The following is a 21,272-nucleotide window of genomic DNA, read 5'->3' as shown; positions in this document are numbered from 1 at the left end:
AGCAGAAAAGATGGAAAAAGATGACAGTGGAAATCAAGCCCCAGCCTCCTGACGGCCCACTCAGGTGTGCATCTGTTCCCCGATTCTGTGTCGTAATGAAAGCAAATGATTTTTTTTTCATATTTAGATCTTTCCTATTCATCCTGGTCTGATGCCTGAATTTGAATGCAGCTGAAGTTCAGGGTATTAATTAATTGTGAATCTCTCCGATACTTGAATAGAAGGCCTCTCGAGCCTTAATGTGCAAATTTATGCAAAAACAATGTGAAAATTAGAAATGCATTGGCACATTTGTTTTAACCAGAACTGTAGCACTCTGTCTAGTCAAACAGACTGCTCATTTGCAAGTTGTCTATATGCAAAGCATTCTGCCCCTGGGAGCCTCAAATCTCCTTAGCAAGTCATCTGAAATTTGAGCAGAGCTTTGTTCTGATCCTACCCTCTCTCTCTCCCTTCACTTTCTCTCCTGCGGACCAGAGGCTCAGTAGGCTTTCACCTGGCACCTCCAGGCACGGCCAGAACATGAAGCCCCTCCCGGGAAAAATCCTAATCCTTCACCCCACCCGACAGGACCCCAATTTCCCTTTCCAGACCAGACCCAGTGAAGTAAAAGAGGCTGTTTGCGGGCAGGGCCTGGGCTAGCTTTCAGACTCTCGGGTGATGCTGGAGGTCAGAGTAGGGCAGCTGCTTGGAAAGCTGACGGACCCTGGGTATGTATGTATCAAGTGCATGATTCTGCAGCTCTGCACCAGGCTGCCCCTCACCGCCCCCCAGCTTGGCTGGAGAAGAGCCAGCACAGCAGGTGCCAAGGTGCAGCGGCAGGGGGCGCGTTCAGCTCATGCGCCCTTGGCTGGCTGGCAGGTGCGCCAAGAAGTGGGTCAGAGATCAGGAGATGCTTGGAGCCAGCCAGCAGGGCAGGGCCAAGTCACTCCACGCCTAGGAGTGGGAAGGGAGCCCTGACGGGAACGAGCTAGCTAATCATTTAGCTGTGGGAGTGAGAAGGGTGATGGGAGAGACAGAGGATCTCCAGGATCTAGCAAGCAGTCAGGCAGAGCTGATGGCAGCCCACCCATGCGGGGAAGGCAGCTGAGGAAGAGCGCTCCTGGGACAGGGGGCTGCACCAGCAGTGAGCGTGAGTCACTGTCACCCTTTGTGGACGGGACTCAAGGTTTTCCCAGCAGCTTAATCCAAGATGAAGAGGCCATCGTCAGGGACCCCAGGGGCTGAGGCTTTTGGCTCAACTGGCTCCTTTGCTTGGTGGCCCCCCTGCTGCCCATAGCTCATGTTCATTCAAGTTATGGAATCAAGTTGCTCTGGAAACGCTGTTTTCAGGAAGTTCTTCAGTAAGTAAGTGACCAGTAAATTCAATTTTTACCAGCTTGGGTGCACTTAGGGTCACCCTGATGTCAGTATCCTGAGACCAGTGTGGTCCCTGGGTCAGCATCGTCACCGTGACCTGTGAGCTTGTCAGAAACGCGGACGCCTGAGGCCCACCCCAGACTTCCAGATTCAGAATCTGCCTTTTAACAAGACCCACCCGGGAGCTGTGAGCACGCTGAGTTTGGAGCAGCTCCTTTCTAAGGTATTTCTCTCAATCGCCTCCAAGCCAGACTGAGTTCCAGTATTTCCAGTTATCTGCTGGGTAACCTTGAATAAAGCGCTTCATTTCCTAGGCTCTCAAGTCCTCATCTGTGAAATGGGGATGCTAACCCTATTTAAGGTGATTAAACTGAATAATAAATTAGAATTTGTCCTATAAATTGTGAATCATGATCCAAATATTCAATTTGTTTTGTTTTGCTTTGTTTTGTTTTTTTGCGGTACGCAGGCCTCTAACTGTTGTGGCCTCTCCCGTTGCAGAGCACAGTCTCCGGACGCACAGGCCCAGCGGCCATGGCTCACAGGCCCAGCCGCTCCGCGGCATGTGGGATCTTCCCGGACCGGGGCACGAACCCGTGTCCCCTGCATCGGCGACAGACTCTCAACCACTGCGCCACCAGGGGAGCCCCAAATATTCAATTTTATTCTTATGCCGCATCCTGACCCAAAAATTGGATTATAAACTCCTAAGAATAGGAAGAATCTCTCCTCTACTTCTTTTTTATCTTCCTTATATGCTGAGGACAGCTTTCTGCTCATAATACGTTTGACCATTTGACATGCACAGAAATCAACCTCCCTTGGAACCTCAGATTCCCCCCCCACCGCAAAAAAAATTTCTAATTTCCATTCCTGATGTCAAGCACAAAGAGCTCCCATCACTTTGACCTAATCCTCTGAGGTTCATCCCTCCAAATAATTGTATTGTCTCTTGCTATGCAGCACTTTGTTACCATGGCAACACATACATAATTGTGTGTGTAAGTAACTGAGGGGGGCTTTCCTGGCCGCCTTCCCACCAGACAGTACAGAAAGCATCCTACCCTCCTGCATGCTACTCTCCCATAGGTTTGCATCAAAACCCTACAAGTTTCTCAAACGTAAATATTCTTTATGCACACTACAGACCAATACACACAGACAGAATAATACAGTAGGAAAACTAGTAGGGGAGTAAATTGATGGCCTGGGTTCCAGCTCAGAGTCTGATACTAATCGGCAATTTGATTTGTCACAAGGCACTGGACTTCTCAGGACCCAATCGCCCCCATTGCAAGGAGATGCTTTCCTGCGGCTTAACCCCTACAATGTTCTGTAATAGTCGGAGTTGATTTTAAGCGTCATTTAACTGAGATTATTGAACAAAGCTTCCCAGCATTAAATATTAACACAGCTCTTTTTATATGGCACAGTTCATTATCATGTCAATAAATGATTAATTAGAATTCTCTGTCTGGACCAATAATTTGGCAGGACTTTTATGATCCATAATTTGTGCTGTGTTGTAAGGTTACCTCTCGAAACTGACATACTAGCATTTATTGTTTTTTATTGCCTCTCTGAGGTGGCTTTTGAAGGAGACACCAGGTGACATATGTTTAAAAAGGGTTTAAAAGTTTGATGCAGTTGGAGTAGACAGTCCTCATCTAGTGAGGAGTAGAGGACAAGCGCTTCTGTGGACTTCTGTGAGAATTTGAGCAGAAAAGCCAGCAATGAATAATTCAACGGTCTGTTTGGCCAACGCAACAGTCTGCGATGGCGCGTCCTGTGTGCTGCCGGAGGATGATTTCAACACCACTCTAAGTGTGGTCCTGAGCACGGTCTTGACCATCCTGTTGTCTCTGGTGATGTTCTCCATGGGATGCAATGTGGAAATCGAGAAATTCCTAGGGCACATAAAGCGGCCATGGGGCATATGTGTTGGCTTCCTCTGTCAGTTTGGAATCATGCCCCTCACAGGATTCATCCTCTCAGTGACCTTTGACATCCTCCCCATCCAAGCTGTAGTGGTGCTCATCATGGGATGCTGTCCGGGAGGAACCACCTCCAACATCTTGGCCTATTGGGTTGATGGCGACATGGACCTGAGGTAAGATATCTAAACCTCCCAGTACTGCAATCACCTTGAATTAATCTTCTCAGAAGCCTGTGGCGTTGTGAATGGCCGTCTGATCTGCCACTGATCTAGGGTCCAGCTAAGAATTGAAACAGGAGACGAAATGCCTTTACTCGCCTTCCTATGCAGCTGCTTAGCTCTGCGAATTTAGGGGTTCTCTTTTGTGTTTGCGTTTTAAAATCTAACTCAGTTAACAAGGAGTTGTATAATTGCTGTTTCTCTTTGGGAAAAAAGTCAAAGTTTTTCAAAAAAGAAATCCTTTCCAAGCCACAAGCTGCAGCTGAGAAAGTTTTCCTTGTTGGTATCAGAAAAAAAGAAAAACAAGAAACACTTTCTTTGTGGTGATCAGGAGCTTTGAATGCAATCGTGAAACTAAGTTGTTCATTAAAAGTTAGACCCTAGGATGAGACAATGGCCAAGCACAGCCAGTTTTTTGGACAAGCTTTTTCTTGGTATAAGGTGTAAGAAAGATTTTGTACATTTGCTTCACTTCTACTGGCATTAAACAAAAAAAAAGAAAAGAAAAGAAAAGAAAACCTCTACAACAGCTTTTTTAAAATTATGCTTACCTTCCTATAAAATAAACAGAAAGTGGTTTCTCTGCTTCCCACAGAGTAATCTAAATTGCAATGCTTGCCCAATTCATCCTGTGCCAGTCTGAACTAGCATTGGAAAAAAAAAAAAAAAAGTAATAGGAATAAGACAAAGCAGTAATGCAAGGACACCAAGAATTTTAACGCTGCAAGTTGAATAGACAAATGTCTTTTTCCTTCCCTCACCATTCCTCATTTCCTGTGAAAGGTATGCCTTTCTGCAAACCTGCCAGGTGTCAGTGTAACGAGTGCTTATTAAATACTGTACAGTAGGCAATGGGCTCTGTGCATCACGTTATAACACTCCGAAGCAAGAAGCTCATGTGTAGAAATGTAACCAGAGCAAAATGTCAGACTGGATTCCAGGTTGATCCAGTGCCTAGTGGGCAACTGGAAGCCTGCCACCTGAGCCCGGCTGGTGAGGATTTCTCCAGAAGCTTTAGAAAAGCCATACAAACAATATACCTTCACGTGACATCTCTCTCCCATAAGGAAATACCATCTCTTCCTTGCAATAGATTTTTTTTCTAAGGAAAGTCTTGTGAGGAGCAAAGGATGGCAAGTGCGCTTCAGGTTTAGTTAATCTGTGAACCACCCTACAGAGATAAGGCCTTGCTAGATTTCAACTTGGTGTGACCTGGGTGAAAGCACAGGGTTAAAATTCTACAGGCAAGTTGAGGGGAGTGAACTGAACTGAATACAGGACTTTGCCACCAAACATCTTTTACATAATATTTGTAACTTTTTAAGAAAACAGGAGAGTCTTGTGCCTCCACGAAATGGCACACGTGTCATCATTCTGTAAGACAGAAAAGTGTGTGTGATGCTGAGCTGAGCAGCTACTGGGGCAGATTCCCTTCCGGGGGCTGAAACTGTAAAAACCTAACCTACAAACTCCAAGTTACACTTTCCTGTGGTTTTAAGGAAATCTTGTTTCTCTGGAAACAGGAGATGATTATGTAATCTTATCTCCCTCACATAACAATGCCTGTAAGACGTAAGAACCAGAATTAGAATTTGAAACCTTGGTGGAAAACCCCCAGCTGAATCAGTATAGGTGAATCCTTCAGCAGCTCCTCTAATGGGACACGTGCCACTGAAAATTGTTAATTTTCATTCTAGAAAGTGCGCACTCCACAGATCTCCCTTGTCTTGTAAACAACACCAGCACACATCCAGTGCAGTCATCACCTCTCTAGCAACTTCACCTATCCGGAACTCAAACAAGACCCAGTGAAAGACTCTGCACACCCAAAGTAAATCATTCTTCATCTCACAGACGTTCCTCACACAGCACCCACTTACTCTCCCGATTGTAAAGCTCTAAAACTTTTTCCCAGCACAGAGGATGAAAAACAAGAAGTAGGGTGGAGCAAGTTGTTAGAAGGGGCAGGCCCATGTCCCACAGCAGCCAGTGGCCCCAAAAGCCTGACTGCAAAGGAAAAGATCAAAATGCCTCCAAAGAGAAGAAGCTAAGTCAGAAAGCACAGCAGCTCTGCATCACTATTTTAGGGACACACAGCTCTGTAAGCGTATCACCCAGAAGACATCACCACATTTTAGTGGAACAAGTAATAACGATAACCCATGATCACTGAAAGGACGTTAAATTATGCCTCTAGGAAGATCATGACATTATGCATTGCATATGTTAGAGGAAAAACTGTTGAAATATTTCTTCAGAGCAAATTAAGAAAGTGACACCTCAGCTATTGGGAAACAGTTTTCCAACACTTTTTATTCTTTTGGAGTGAGCAGTGGATAACTAAAGTCTCATGATCATTTATGTAGATACAATTCTATCTACCCTTTATATTTCCGATTCTGTCCTCTTGGAACTTTACCTTCTCCATTTCCACTTGAACTCTAGCAATGGCAGCGAAGACATGACTGTTTATACCAACAGGTATCTGCACTAGTTGAGCAGATACCATATAACACCGGCAAAACAACTCCATCTGGCTTTAACTTCCTGGATGTGGTTCCTGGGAGAAACTGAATCATCTCCCCTTTACGCTGTCATCTCTTCCCAAACCTGGGAAACCATTGCAATCTGCAGTGTCTGGTGACTTCAAAACACACACACACACACACACACACACACACACACACACACACACACACACACAGCCACACACACACACACACACACACACACACACACACACACACACAGCAAAAAAAGCAGACCTTACTAATGGAATCCTTGCTCATTGTAATACAGCAAGTAATATTTCAGCTCCTTCTTAGACCACTCCAGCCTAGAAAGTTGTGGGAATCTGATCCGTGAGCAAGTATTTTCACCTGTTCTAGCTCTGCCGTGGGCGCGTTATGAAAAAAATGTCTCAGGGAGAAAGGAAGGTGGTGCTCTCAGGTGAATTTGCTGGTGGCCCACAGTTTGGGGAACAAACACAGAGGCTTCCACCCCCTTGTGTCTTCTGTATACCCAAAGACTCCCCACTTTTTAATGTTTCCTTTCTTTAGCAATGGCCTCGGTCACACCACACAAGGATTTTCCTTTCTTTATTTTTTTAAATTTTTGTTGGAGTAGAGTTGATTTACAATGTTGTGTTAGTTTAAGGTGTACAGCAAAGTGAATCAGTTGTACATACACATATATCCACTTTTTTTCTTTGGATTCTCTTCCCATACAGAGGATTGAGTGGAGTTCCCTGTACTACACAGTAGGTCCCTATTAGTTATCTATTTTATATATACTCGTGTGGATATGTCAGTCCCGATCTCCCAACTTATCCCTCCCCAACCCCTTAACCCCTGGTAACCCTAAGTTTGTTTTCTACATCCATGACTCTACTTCTTTTTCATAAATAAGTTCATTTGAATCCTTTCTAGAGATTGTCATACTGAGCGAAGTAAGTCAGACACTGAAAGACAAATATCATATGATATCGCTTACATGTGGAATCCATTTTCCTTTCTCTGACTTCTTCTTTGGGGAATCCCTGCCTCTGCATCCTTTCTTCAGGTTCCCCCAATTCCTTCACTGCTATGCACTGTCTACACTCCCTTTGATTATTTTCTAGATTTAAGAGTTTCTAAGTTTTCTTACTACAACCTTTGTTCTTTTGCCAAATGTTGTTACATTTTTCATCTTCCAACTTTGTGTTCACTGTTATTTTAGTTGTTCAAAATCCCTGACCCTCTGGCTTATCACAAATTCAAAGCAGTTCTTCCCATTTCAATGACACAAATGTCCAGCTCCTCTCTAATCTAAGAATTAATCCAACACTATTTGAATTCCCCTTTATTTTCCCTCAGAGGAACCAAGCTTTGTTTTGCTCTGCAGCATTTCTTTTTATTTACTAGCTAACATTTAGTGGACACTGTTAGGGGCCACTCACAGTATAAGTCCTCTAGGTGTATTTTAATCCTCAAACTAATCCTCTGAGGTTAGTACTATTATTTTCTGCATTTAATAGATGATAAAATTAAGGCTCCTATCCTTGACAGAGGTCATAGTCAGTACACGTGAGAGTCAGAATCGGAATCCAGACCTATTCACTTAGCCCTGTCCGGACTCTTAACCTCTGTTCAACACTATTTCTAACAATCATCATGTCTCCGCCTTCTAGCCCCACCTGTATACACTTCTTTTGATCTTTCAAACTTGGTGTTTCATTTCTAATATGATTATAATCTTTGCATTCCTTATCACGGACTTCACCAAATTCCTCAACATTCACTGAATTCTCATTTATTGCTTCCGAAAAGAAAAAAGAAGGAAAACTATTCTCCCTGGCAATGAATAGGACTAAGGAAAGAATTTAAACCAAGAGATTTTTTTCTGATGTTTTCTCTTATTCCAATATAAATGCAGGGTATAGTGTTTCCATTGTTGACATCTTTGCTCTTTGTAGAACTTCAAATTTTTTATGTAAAATGATTTTTCCTTGCTAATTTATTCTCCTACATTGTTCCTTAAAATCGTTTATCTGAGTTGGTTTTCATCTCATTTTGAGTGGCTCTGGCCATCTTTTCTCTTGCCTCTCTGCAGCATCTCATGGTCAAGGTGGCCACTAAATCTGAACCACTCCCTTCTCCAACTCCTGTTTTGTCGCTTCTCGTGGGCTTTAAGGAACCATTCTTGCCAAACTCAAGCCAGGACACAACTTCATAAGTTGTCTTAGCAATGAGACAGAATTGAAGCTTTCAGAAGGAAATTTGAAAGAAAAACAAGGGGAGGAGCAGACTTCCTTCTAACAGTTGTTCTCATGGTTTAAAACAAAAAATGGTCAGCCATCTCCTCATTGTGATGCAGGTAATGAACACTGCCCCCTTCTCCACCCCCATCCCATCATCTCCACTCTGGAAAGCATATTGGATGCACTGGAATAAAAGTAATTTTATTATGGGGATAACTTTAAATCCATCCTAATTTATTTCTTTAAATAAAAGATGAAAAAGAGAATGGCAAAGGAAGAGAGAGAGGGGAAAATCAAACTCCAGGATCTTACTTATAAGTAGGACAAAGCACTATTCGTAACAAATTAACTTATTATTCTGGTGTGGAACTCTGCCTTTAGCATCCTATTGCATATCTAAATTAAGTTAACGTGTCACCATAACAGATCGAACTTCTTGGCAATGCTTTACATACATCCCCAGCACTGGTTATTGTTACACAATTTTAGCTCTACTAAGACAAGTATTTTTTTCTAAATCCTTTAAACATGTCTTAAGCGACTTCATTCTGGTTTTTAAAAAAATGATTATTATGCAAGGTAAGCCGCCGGATAAACACCACCCCATCCTTCATTTTGCCAAAACTGCTTAGTTAGATGCAATGAAACAAGCTTCCTCACCTCCAGCTGTTTTCCTTAGCAATGTGTAGGGTGGTTTGTGGTTTTGGGTTGTTTTTCCGGAGGGGAGGCAGGTGTTGTAAATAACTTAATATTTCCTTGAAGTCCACATACAATTCCTTTAAGAACTTACTACTCTGATAGTGCTACGGCTATTAGAGAAAGGGCCTTTCAGAAAAATCTCTCTAGCTTCCTGATTCTGTATTATGCTGAAACACAACAGAGACACACACACACACACAATGGCTGGATAGGGTTAGGGTTAGGGTTACAGTGAACTGGCTTTTAATGAGCGCCTTGCGTTATTCTAAGTACTGGACTCATTGGGTCCCTTAGTCCTCACAGCCTATGAGGTAGTGATGATTACGATTTTCTTCATTTCACAGATAAGGAAACTGGCAAAGGGAACTCAAGTAAATTACCCATAGTCATAAACGTGGCCACGCCTGCTTCCAAGCCAGCCGGTGTCTGGCCCAGCCGTTTAAGGGCTCCGTTTCCCAGGAAGAGAATATGCCCCCATACACAGGGCACTTTTCAGGGACCAAAAGACCCGCTACCCAAAACCTCTCCTCCATCCACTGCAGTAGTGCTAAAAATAGCATCATTCCATGCCCACCACTCCAAAGCCAAAGTCCACTTGCTCAACCGTGTCCACTCACTCAAACACTGATGCTTCAGGAGGAGCGCTACCAGACCCTGGTGCTACTGGGCACCATCTGCTAAATTTCTTAGCAGAACTAGAACCCAGGCCCACCCTGCCTGCTTGCATGTTTTCCTTGGTTTTTGAAGTCAGCTTCCTCTCCTTCTCTCAAGCTTCGGGCGTTAGGGGAGTAATTTGTCTGCTTTAAGGAAAGACATTGAGGCTTCCTCCCTTGGACGTGCATTCTCCTCCAGGGGCCACGGAGGCCCGCCTCACCCCGAGCAGACAGAGCAAAGCCCCTGACGTCTTGGCGGGTATAAATGTGTCTGCTGTTCTCTGATTGGAGGTTCGAAGGGTGGCATGTCCAAGCACCTTGTACCTTGTTTTAACAATGAGTTTATACAGTCACAAAATATCTTCTCTGATCCTTGAGAACCAATGGGGAGGGAGGGGTGGCACAAGACAAAGTAGAAAGACACGAAATACAGATCTCACCATCTTTTCCCCGGTGTGGCCCTGCACAGACCAGGGTACATGTGTATTTCTGTCCATCGGACCGGACAGTGCTGCCGGCAGAGGGTCTTTGGCAGGACTTTCTAATCACGCACCGAAAAATGAAACAACCTCTCCCGTAGAAAACCCAGTTGGCTGTATCACCCTGCCCGTTTCCTTTCAGCATCAGCATGACCACATGCTCCACGCTGCTTGCCCTGGGGATGATGCCGCTGTGCCTCTTAATCTATACCAAAATGTGGGTCGACTCTGGGATAATCATAATTCCCTATGATAAAATAGGTAAGTCATTCCTCCACCAGATTGCTTAACCCGGCCCTCCTCCCCTCTGCTCGTCCCTGGGTAGATCCTCGGGCCAGGCTCAGACCCAGCTAGACCTTACTTCTCACACCAGCAGTAGTTTGTGCCCAGTTAGGATTTCAGGACAAGTCTCGCCTGCGTTTGAATGAGGACTGGCCGCATGTGAATTCTAAAGCTTGACGCCGTGGGAGAACTGGTTTTGTCCTCCACTGAAATCACCAGGGAGGGGGCTGACGGAATGGACCCCCGTACACAGCCGTGTGGACCTGAGGAGGCTGGGGCTGCCGACGCACAGGAGGCTCTGTCCTTCCCTTATCCCAGGGCACAACGGGTCCAGGGCGCTCCGGAACACTCATATTGAACAAATACAAAAAGCATTCTATTTATGGTTTCAAAATAGGGCACCCGGTAAGCAATGGCCATGAGAACCCTCCACATATAAATAGTGAGTTCCATGAGAAACACACTATTTATAACCCTCCACTGGGAACCACGTCGTGATTCAGAAGTTGATCTACTGGCCCAGCTTGTGTACCAGGCCCTGGGAGTCAAATGTGCAAGTTATATCTCTGTCTCCACTCAGCTCCCAGATGGTCACCCCCAGCCCCAAAGGGCTTTATTTCCTGTTTCTGGGAGAACAGATATTGGTGGGAGGTTAAGTCATTGGTGGAACATGGGGTCAAGGGCAGGACAAGACAGTTCCTGGTCTACCCAAACCAAGCATCCGCTAGAACCACGGTCATCAAAGATGAGATGTAAGTGAACTAGTACCTCAGTACCAATGGCCAGCTACTTGACATGCTAAACAGTCTTTTTTCAGCTGACCTTGCAGACCAGTGTCTCCCTGATGGGCTGCCTCAAAGAGGTGCAGGGGTCCCGTGGAAGGGAACATGTGAGCAAAGACTGAACAGTGCCTCAGAAAGATGTTTGTAAACAGGATTCCTGTTGACACGGGAAGCTGGGCTGGATGGCTTCCATTTCTAAGAAAAACTGTTTCTGTGATAAAAACATGATTCGGCTCTACACAACTGAGTTAGAACAAACTCTGGAACACTCACGGGGGACAATCTGTTTTGCAATATTTTCTCACAGAGTCTACTCTATTCCTACCATGGCCATTAGACATCCTCCCCACACATATAAAAAAGTGGTCCTTTCTGGCACACCTTGTTCAGTGTGGGATTTCTCCTCACGTGGTCCTTCTACAGACCCCAGGGAGCTCCTTCCTATCAGATGTCATCTCCTGCAAGCAGGCTTTAGGGTGACCCTGTACAGCCACCTGCCTGTGCCTCATGCTGCTCAACTCTCAGTCTGCTCCCTGGGAGGACACCTTCCTTCAAGGAAAAGAGCGCAGTCTGCTTGAGTGGTGTGCACTGTAGGCCTCTCACAGAACGTGTCTGCTGAATGAGGAGTTTTAATTCTATATTATTTGTTGTTGAAGAAAAAAATGTAAGCCTTAAAATAGTCTCCTCTTGATAGTCATTCCCTCCTGGAAAATGCCCCATGGCGATATTGGGAAATTCTAACTACAGTGTGAATGACTGATAGCACCTTCTTCAATGTGAATAAATTTTGAAAAGAAGAGAAAGTGAGTCATTAGTACCTGAAAGGAGGAAAAGGTCATCCTACAAGGCATAAAGGGCAAAAAGAAAAGAAAAAAGAAAACAGAAGGGGAGAGAAGTGAAGAGGAAAAGATAAAAAGTTTTAAAATGAGAGTTTGAAAAAACAAAAGTATTAACTCTGCTTAGTCACCGTTTTGTCCTTGTCCTTTTTCCAACCTAACCTTCTTGCTACCCTTTAACGTAGAAAACACACAACCTGATTAATTCACAAGATGTTTTTGATACTTTTCAATGAGGCAATTAAGTAAGGCTCGGGGTATGTGTTTAATTTGTCCAAGATGACCAGGGAGCTGGAAATAACCCTCGACCTGCTCTCCACTCTGCTCCGTTGGCCGGCCTATTGGGCCCAGTTTCCGTACGGTGCTCATCACGTTCTGATGATTCAATAAACACCCCCTGAGCCCCTTCAGATGGTGACATCTGGATGGAGGAGGGAGGCAGCTTGCGCAGCTGGTACCACTGCAAACAGTGCAGAAAGCTCCCATGCCACCTCTTCCATCCCCTGCATGTCTAGGACCACAACCCGTGTATCCACTTCCCCATCTGATTCTCACAACTGCACCATGCATTAGATATAATTCTGGCCACTTCACAAATGAGGAAACTGAGGCTGGGAGGCTTAAATGATTCACCTGGTTCTCACAGTTTGCGAATAAGGTTCAGCTCCGAGTCTGTCTGGCTCCAAGTTCTACTCCGCGACTCTGTTTCCCACTCGCTTTTCTTCTTTTTTCTTTGTCCCTTTCTTCCCTCCTGTACCTGCCGTGTAACCTTGATTACAGACCAAGCTATGGTTCGAACAGTGCAACTGAAAGCGATGCTCTCTCGTCTCGAAGGACAGGCATTTGCCACAGAGAGCTCAGGCACGTGGGGAATAAGAAACACAAATCTCTAGGCCTCTGGAGAGTAAAGAATTCCAGGCGGGAGTCACACACTCTGAGTGGGATGAAGGGCAAAGAGTGTCTTTTCCAGCCAACGTTGAGTCCCGGAAAATCTTTATCCGGTCTCGTCTGGTCAAGAGGGGAAATGCAATTCTGCCATTACCTTTGGCCACTGGTCCCGCTTGTGTGTTTATCTGGTAGCCCTGGGCTGCCCCCAAGAGATTACGACTCAGCAGAGAGGGGCCGAACACGGGCTGGGCTGCCTTTGCACAGATCCAACCCATGACAAATACATTACCAAAACCTAACCGCACTCACATTCCAATCACAGTATTGGCACCTAGATTTAAGCGACCGCAGTGCAACCAATTTGTATCAAGACGGCTTTCCTTTAAGGCCTACAAACATCCATTCAGGGAACAGTCTGGACACCCAGAGGAGGAAGTCTCCTCCCAAAGTAGCAGGATGTAAGGATACTCAAAGGGGATTCTTCTGTGGGCTCTGACCAGTACATGTATCAGTGACCTTGTTCATTTCCTTTATTCCACCGTTTTCTCCTTACTCTTTCATCCCTAAATTTTTTTTTTTTCTTTTCCTGCTCTTGGTACCCTTAGCTATTACTTAATCCCATTGAGTAATTTCTGGGAAAAAGTAATTGCAGACCCTTCTATCCCCAGGAGGGCCAGAAGGCTACAAAGACATTATGTCTTCATCACTATTATATTCATTCTAAATTGATATTTACAGCCCTGGAATCTAGAATCCATTTCCCAGTCCTAGTTCAATCTACGCCAGTACCAGACAACAACCACTCTCAGAATTTCATTCTTCAATTCCACTTTCTCCTACTACTTTAAAAGGATGTTTGAAAAAGAAACAGCCTGTGAGAAGTTAGAAGTTGTTTAGTGCCATATTATATAAAAGCAGCCGTCGGACAAATGAGTGTTAAACAACATGGAGAAACAAACCACAGGTCACAGGAACAGCCGTAAGTTTAACGCAGAGAATCTGAAGTATGACTCTTTTATCTGGCTGGGTGAGCACATTCCTGCAAAGAATTATAATTACTTGAGAGGTCGACAAATCTATTATCTCACGGAAAATTTAAAGCACGCTTTTTCAACCTATTCTTTCACTTCCCTGCCGCAGATCTGAATCACCCAAGTCAGTCTTAACAGGAAGTCATTAGCCACAGGATGCCTGGAGAATTCTGAACTTTTTTCTTTTATTTCTACTACCGTGAAGTAACAGACAGATGTTAAATATCATCTTTGTACACCCCAAGAATACACGTGCGCACACACACACACACACACACACACACACACACTTTGAAAAGGTATTTTTCCTAGGATATCAAGATCCCAAGGCCACATAAGCCAAGATTCTGACAAATGGAAACTAAAAGATATTGATTGGCAGCATAAAGAACTCTAAAAAAAATTAATCCAGGATTTAGGGAAAGGACTTATATCATCGATATTATCAATTTTCCACCAGAAATATTGAATTATTTACTGGAGTAGGTAAAGAAGTAGAGTTTGGGGGGTGGGTTGTTTTTTAAATTATTTAGTGTATTCAGGAAGGCAGCCTGATCTACCTCCTAAACGTTTTTGGGGCCGCTTACTCTTGCTTTGCTCTTTCCTGTGCTGTATTCTGTTGATCAAATTGCCCTCTGTCACCTGCAGGTATATCTTTGGTGGCTCTTATTGCTCCTGTTTCCATTGGAATGTTTATTAATCACAGATGGCCCGATAAAGCCAAGATCATACTTAAGGTAAGTGTCCCATGCCACAGGCAGCATGGTCAAGTGGCCCAGAGTGTGCACTGCAGCGATGGGTCTCTCCATCTACTGAACTGGTTTTTCTCACTGTATTATAAAGCCCCTTCTAGAGGGTCTTAAAGTTATTCGACATGCAGCCCACTCTTCTAGAACACCCTTGAATCTAGGGGTAAGACAGGAATTGTCTTACCACAACCACAGGGCAAGTTTCTATCCGCGCTTTGAGATTCCCAATTCAAACTTTACCTCTTGGTTTTATTCTACTCTGTACACCGACGGCACTTTGCTTTTATCTCTGTTATGTGGGTTTGTATTATAAAATATATCTAGACAGCTGTCTTAGAAAAGAAATCGTATCTTTCTTATCCCTGTATCTATACGGCCATCTGTACCTGGCAATTGGTAGATTTTATATACACATTTATATATACATAAAAATAATAATATATAACTATATATATAAATGATGATATACATAATTAGCAACAATTCATTCCGTTTTACCAACCATATTCTAGCCACCTGATGGAGATAGACAACATAGATGATATAGACAAATATAGACATGGATAGATTCCACTTCTCATGGGGGCAAAATAAGACACTTGGTGTCCTCTGTTTCTCTGGACCAGAAAAAAAAATGTTAACATCCCCGATTTTTTTTTAATGTGAAAAGGAGAAAGCAATAACAGTGTTTTGTTTGTCCATGCCTTTTTAACTTTTATAGAATTTTATCTCCATTTTCTCATTATCATAACAATCATAAAATGTGACTCAGGTAAGATTTCATCCTCAATTACAGATGAAACATCTACGACTCAGAGAGGTTTCATGATTGACCTAAGGAAGGCAGGCAGGAGGACTTGAATCTGGAAGCCAGCTCTTCTAATTCTTATTGGAGTGGGTTTTCTTCCTCTCTGACAAGGATAATTTGCAACTAGAACATCTTCTTCAGGCTGAGTACGGACTCTCAATTGGTCCTGTTAAGCTTCTTAAAGATTAAACCGTGGGAAAAGCCCCAGCATTTCTGGTGGGTCTACCGCGGCCGTCGGGCAAGGGTTACACAGAAAGGTCACTTATTCTCACTTTCCCAGAGAGAAAGAGATGCTTAGGCTTCTTCTCTGACAAGAATATTTGGATTTGCATTGCCTCACGATTGCTGCATCTGCTTATGTCTTTCTTGCAGGTTGGGTCCATCACAGGCATCTTGCTTATTGTGCTCATAGCTGTGGTCGGAGGAGTACTGTACCAGAATGCCTGGATCATTGAGCCCAAACTCTGGGTTATAGGAACCCTATTTCCCTTGGCCGGTTACTCCCTAGGGTTTTTTCTGGCCAGAATAGCTGGTCAGTCCTGGCACAGGTATGGTGTTTTGGTAAATCAGACTAGCAATCTTCTTCTGTAATAGCTGCTGTATTTGTTTGCTAGGGCTGCTGTAACAAAGCACCACAAACAGTGGTTTAAACAACAGAAATGTGTCTCCCAGTTCTGGAGGCTAGATCCAAAATCAATGTCAGCAGGATTGGCCCTTTCGGAGGGATAAAGGGGATCCGTTCCAGCCTCTCTCCTTGGCTGGTAGATGACCATCTTCTAGCTATTTCTCTCCACATCGCCTTCCTTCTGTGCATGTCTCTGTGTCCAAACTTCCCCTTTTTATAAGGACACCAGTCATGTTGAATTAGGGTGCATCTGAATCACCTTGTCTTAACTAATCGTATCTTTAGTGACTCTATTTCCAAACAAGGGCACAATCTGAGGTACTGAGGGTTAGGACTTCAGCATATGCATTTGGGAAAATACAATTCAACCTACAACAGCTGTACATACTGATGCAGATTCAAAGTTTCTCACCTGTAATAACATTACCCTATTTCTGAATACATCATTCTATACAGACTCATTCATCCCTAAATTATGCAAGTCCCCCAGAAAGAAAACACTGACTGCCTCTGTTCAGATCCTCCTGGACCATTCCCCCAGGTGCAAGCTGGCCTCTTCCATTGTCACGCGTCCTTATTCTCCAAACAAAGTGACTTCAGCCGAAGCACCCAGGTTGGCCTTGTGATCCACAAGGGTTCCTCAGGCCAGAAACAGGATGCACTCATGATCCACAAAGCGCTGGGTATCAGAACTTGTTTTAGCGTGTATGGGCTTTCCTCTCTGACTAGAGCATCGGAATCAACATTTAATTTTATTTTATAAAGAAATATTTAATCAATATTGTATTTAATAAGGATATATTGCTTATTAATAAATGCTATCCATATACTAAATATAATATAAATAATCTCTGTGTATATATGCACATATAGAAATAGATGACACAGATACTTCCACTGCTCAGAGGGCAAAATAAGTTAATTGGTGTTCCTTGTTCCTCTGGACAAGAAAATATTATAATCCCCAATTTTTTTAATTTGAAAAGGAGAAAACAGTAACAGCGGCTTTTGTTTACATAAAGCTTTTTAACTTTTGTAGAGGTTTATGTCCATTTTCTCATTATCATAATGATCATAAGGGTGACTAGAGCAAGATTTTATCTATGTATATGTAGAGAAAAAGTGATAAAACATTTATTTATATTATAATGTATTATCTAATAATATGTTAATGAGTTACATATTTGTTTAATATAAATAAAACTATATAGTGAATACATACATTAAAAACAGATATATGGATACGCACATACACATGTACTTGTTCTCATATCTGCTTTTTTTCCGGAGTAAATATTTTTTTAAATTGAGGCTTAATTGACAATGTTGTGTTAGATTCAAGTGTACAGCAAAGTGATCGTTATACACATATGCATATTATTTTTCAGATTCTTTTCCTTTATAGGTTATTACGAGATATTGAATATAGCTCCCTGTTCTAGACAGTAGGTCCCCTTGCTGTTCACCTATTTTATATATAGTTTGTGTATCTATTAATCCCAAACTCCTAATTTATCCCTCCCCACCCACCGCTATCCCCTTTGGTAAGGGTAAGTTTTCTATGTTCATATCTGCTTTTTTTTTTTTAAACATCTTTATTGGAGTATAATTGCTTTACATTGGTGTGTTAGTTTCTGCTTTGTAACAAAGTGAATCAGTTATACATATACATATGTTCCCGTATCTCTTCCCTCTTGCGTCTCCCTCCCTCCCACCCTCCCTATCCCACCCCTCTAGGTGGTCACAAAGCACCGAGCTGATCTCCCTGTGCTATGCGGCTGCTTCCCACTAGCTATCTACCTTACGTCTGGTAGTGTATATATGTCCATGCCACTCTCTCGCTTTGTCACAGCTTACCCTTCCCCCCTCCCCATATCCTCAAGTCCATTCTCTAGTAGGTCTGTGTCTTTATTCCTGTCTTACCCCTAGGTTCTTCATGTCTGTCATACAGAGTGAACTAAGTCAGAAGGAGAAAGACAAATACCATATGCTAACACATACATATCTGCTTTTAATGTTATACAATAACAAAGCAAAACAAGTACACTCCAAACAAACCAATGAAAACATAGGTTCTCGGAACATTTCTTTCAGGTGTCGAACAGTTGCTTTGGAAACAGGGATGCAGAATACACAGCTGTGCTCCACCATCGTCCAGCTCTCCTTCACTACCGAGGAGCTCAACCTCACATTCACCTTCCCACTCATCTACAGCATCTTCCAGCTCATCATGGCAGCAATATTCTTAGCACGTAAGGAACACTGATCATCACATTTCATTGTGATGTGCTTCTTTGAGAAATCCTGGAGTTGCTAGTACGGCATTTTTTAATTCCCTTTTTCTGGTAGTGACATCAACAGGTGGGAAAGGCCACCGATAATATTATCACGACTTCCCGACTGCTGATGAAAAAAATTATAATCTTACCGAAACGTTCTAGCAAAGGGTATTTTTAAGTGAAAAGTAAGGGAGGTTGATTCTCTCCACTGACTTTCTTTTTCTCAGTAATTAAGGAGCATATTAACCTGTTAGGACCATTTTATAGTGTGCCTTCCTACCTGCTTCCAGGAACCCTGAACTGGTCATTTTTCTCAAATCATCATCTTGATATGCTTAGTATATATGTAGGATATTTATCAGAAAATTAGTATACAAGGGATGTTTATCAGGCTAAGTTATATTGGAAGACATGTATGTATGTGCATATATGTGTGTATATATATATTTTTTATAATAACCATACAATTGAAATAGTTGAAGCAAACATGTTCTTTATTTCAAGTACTAAGAATAGCCAACTTGATTTTTAATTTCACTCTAATGTAGCATATAGCTTTGATCCATTAGCCCCTGCCACCTGCTGGCTTTCACCTACTTGAAACTTTTCTTTATATTTTGTTTTCTAAGTACTGGTCATATTTGACCTTTATTTTCAAATTCTGGGGATTTTTGGAGGGGGGGGTTGGTTTAATAAAGAAACTTCCTCTTAAAGCTTAGTGGCATTTTAATGAGGATTGTATAGTGAAAGTGAATGAAAAAATAATGTGACTCTTAAGTGACACAATGACCAGAGGTACAGTTTTGTATAGGCTGAGGTTTGGTTTTTCACTTAGCTCCAACAGATGTTTAACTGGCCCATAGGAGTTAATCACTCTCTGTGCTATCATCTTGAATGTCATTCTCGAAGCAGAGTTGTCCTTTCCAGTACAGGACCCTCTGGACCCATTAGAAACGTTCCACTGACTTATCACTGGCACAGGAGGGAGGGCTCCACGGCCTAATTACCTTGTTTACCTGTATGATGGAGATGTACCAGGTTTGGTACACTGTGGGATTTTCCCAAATAATACTAGTGGTGTCTACTAGCCAAACCAGAGAAAGTAGATTGGTGATAGGACAATTACATAGATTTACTAGTTAAATAACTAATTCAAAAGGGATTAGTAGATAAGCCGAAGGAATAATGGAGAAGTGGGCAATAGTATTGCTCTTGTATTTTCCCACAGTTTTAGCAGCAAGAATGAAAACAAGGATATGCAATGCCGGGAAACATATTTTGGTGTAAGGATTAGAAGTCTAAATACTTTGGGGGACAAGAAAAGGAAAGAAGGAAGGGAAGAAGGAAGGGAGGGAAATAAATAGTTTGGTTAAATAAAATCAGTGATAAGTTGAGGGATTCCCGGCTCAAAACAGTTTATAATGAAAGTGTTGGGATATTGTAATTAACCACAAGCTCAATTCAATAGAGTCAATAGCTCAGTGGCTTCAAAACTAATATATTAGTAGAAGGGCAGAGACCAACCAAGGGGATATTGACCTTGACATATTAAGACCTTGGAAGCAGGCTATTGTCTCTCTCAGCTGTGTATCATCACAAGAGTTACTGTTTACTGAGCACTTACTACTCTCGCAGGGCTGTGCTAGGCCCTTTACCATTTTATCTCACAGTTGCCCTCTGAGATAGACAGTATTATTATACCAAGTTTAAGTGTGAGGTATTGGGAACTGAAGGTGCCAATAAATAACACTTTCTTTTCCCCTGTAGACTTTGGAACCAGATGAGAAGTGGAAGAAAAAAGAATCAGATATTTAGATAACAAAATAGCCCTTTTATTATAGATCAAGCTTAATTAAAAAATATGGCTCAAAACAACGACCACATGGGCTTGGTAATACCGTCCCTCTCCACTGCTTCCTACATGTCCATGTAGCACACGCATACACACATCAACTGCAGGCCAGTCTGTCCAGGTGTGAGCTGACCTCAAATATATGCTGAGAAATGGCTGCCACCAGAGACTAGCAGCTTCATGGAAGAATCACCCATCAGCCAAGGCTCCCCCATCATAGGAAAGACAGAGTGAAGGCTGGGAGAGAGTTATTCCAGCTCAAGTCCTCCAACAGAGACCAGTAGACCAAGGTCCTGACAACACCCCTTAGCTTGTAGCATATTATTGAGGACTAGTGCATAACTGGGAGACAGTAGGGACAGAATAAACGTCTGCTGTTGTTGTTATTGGTGAGTACCACCTACAGGGCTTATGCCTGCAGAAATCAGGGGAGCAAATAGCCCTTAACTGTGTGCTAGGTCCTTCTGAAGTGCAGTCACCCCTCTTACCATGAGCGATCATGGAACTAAGAATGGTGATCACGCTCTCTAAGTAGCCTCCAGCCCACAGAAAATGCCAACTGCTTTTTGAGACATAGATTATAATCACTGTCCAAAGTAAGTTTGCAGCTTATTATTATGAAATTTGCTTAACCTGCTGTGTATTGTTTTCTAGTCTATATAGCATACAAGAAATATTACAGAAAAAACAATATGGAACTTCCAGAGGGCAAAGGCAATGAACCAGTCCCTGAGTCATCATTCCAAAAGGAGAATGAAGGATTTCAACCAGATGAAAAGCACACACCAGTGGACCAAAAGGAAAAATTCTAAAGAATACGCATCAGCTATAACAATATTTAATTATTTGTTTTGATGGGATATTTGGCAGAAAAAACGTTAAGGAGAAAATTTAAGTTTGAACTGAATTCATGTATTGGTTTTGGTACCATGTGACTGGTGGTCCAAATCCTTAATGTGACAAATATTTATACATACATATATATATATTCTGTCTTTGAATATGCCCCCAAAATATCCTCAAACCTCAGACTAAACCCAACATAAGAAACACTGAG

The 21,272-nt window shown here is 42.7% G+C and overlaps 1 protein-coding gene across 1 annotated transcript; it reads left to right on the top strand.

Annotated features, from left to right (window-relative positions):
- The first annotated feature begins 3,092 nt into the window (after positions 1-3,092).
- On the top strand, positions 3,093-21,027 carry SLC10A2 (solute carrier family 10 member 2). The gene is made up of 6 exons (XM_059995704.1): positions 3,093-3,469; positions 10,226-10,344; positions 14,551-14,639; positions 15,832-16,007; positions 18,179-18,336; positions 20,870-21,027. Exons 1-6 carry the CDS (start codon positions 3,093-3,095, stop codon positions 21,025-21,027), a joined length of 1,077 nt encoding a protein of 358 aa, XP_059851687.1.
- Positions 21,028-21,272: the final 245 nt, after the last annotated feature.

This window comes from Delphinus delphis, chromosome 18 (genome assembly GCF_949987515.2).
Source record: "Delphinus delphis chromosome 18, mDelDel1.2, whole genome shotgun sequence".
Classification (NCBI taxonomy): domain Eukaryota; kingdom Metazoa; phylum Chordata; class Mammalia; order Artiodactyla; family Delphinidae; genus Delphinus; species Delphinus delphis.
Note: the sequence above shows the minus strand (reverse complement) of the source record. Positions and strands in the feature narration are given on the sequence as shown.

Bases quoted from the DNA above. Each gene is read 5' to 3' on its own strand.
- SLC10A2 (XM_059995704.1), top strand. From the start codon at position 3,093: ATGAATAATTCAACGGTCTGTTTGGCCAACGCAACAGTCTGCGATGGC. The intron at 3,470-10,225 runs GTAAGATATCTA...GTTTCCTTTCAG, and splicing joins GATGGCGACATGGACCTGAG to CATCAGCATGACCACATGCT. The intron at 14,640-15,831 runs GTAAGTGTCCCA...TCTTTCTTGCAG, and splicing joins AAGCCAAGATCATACTTAAG to GTTGGGTCCATCACAGGCAT.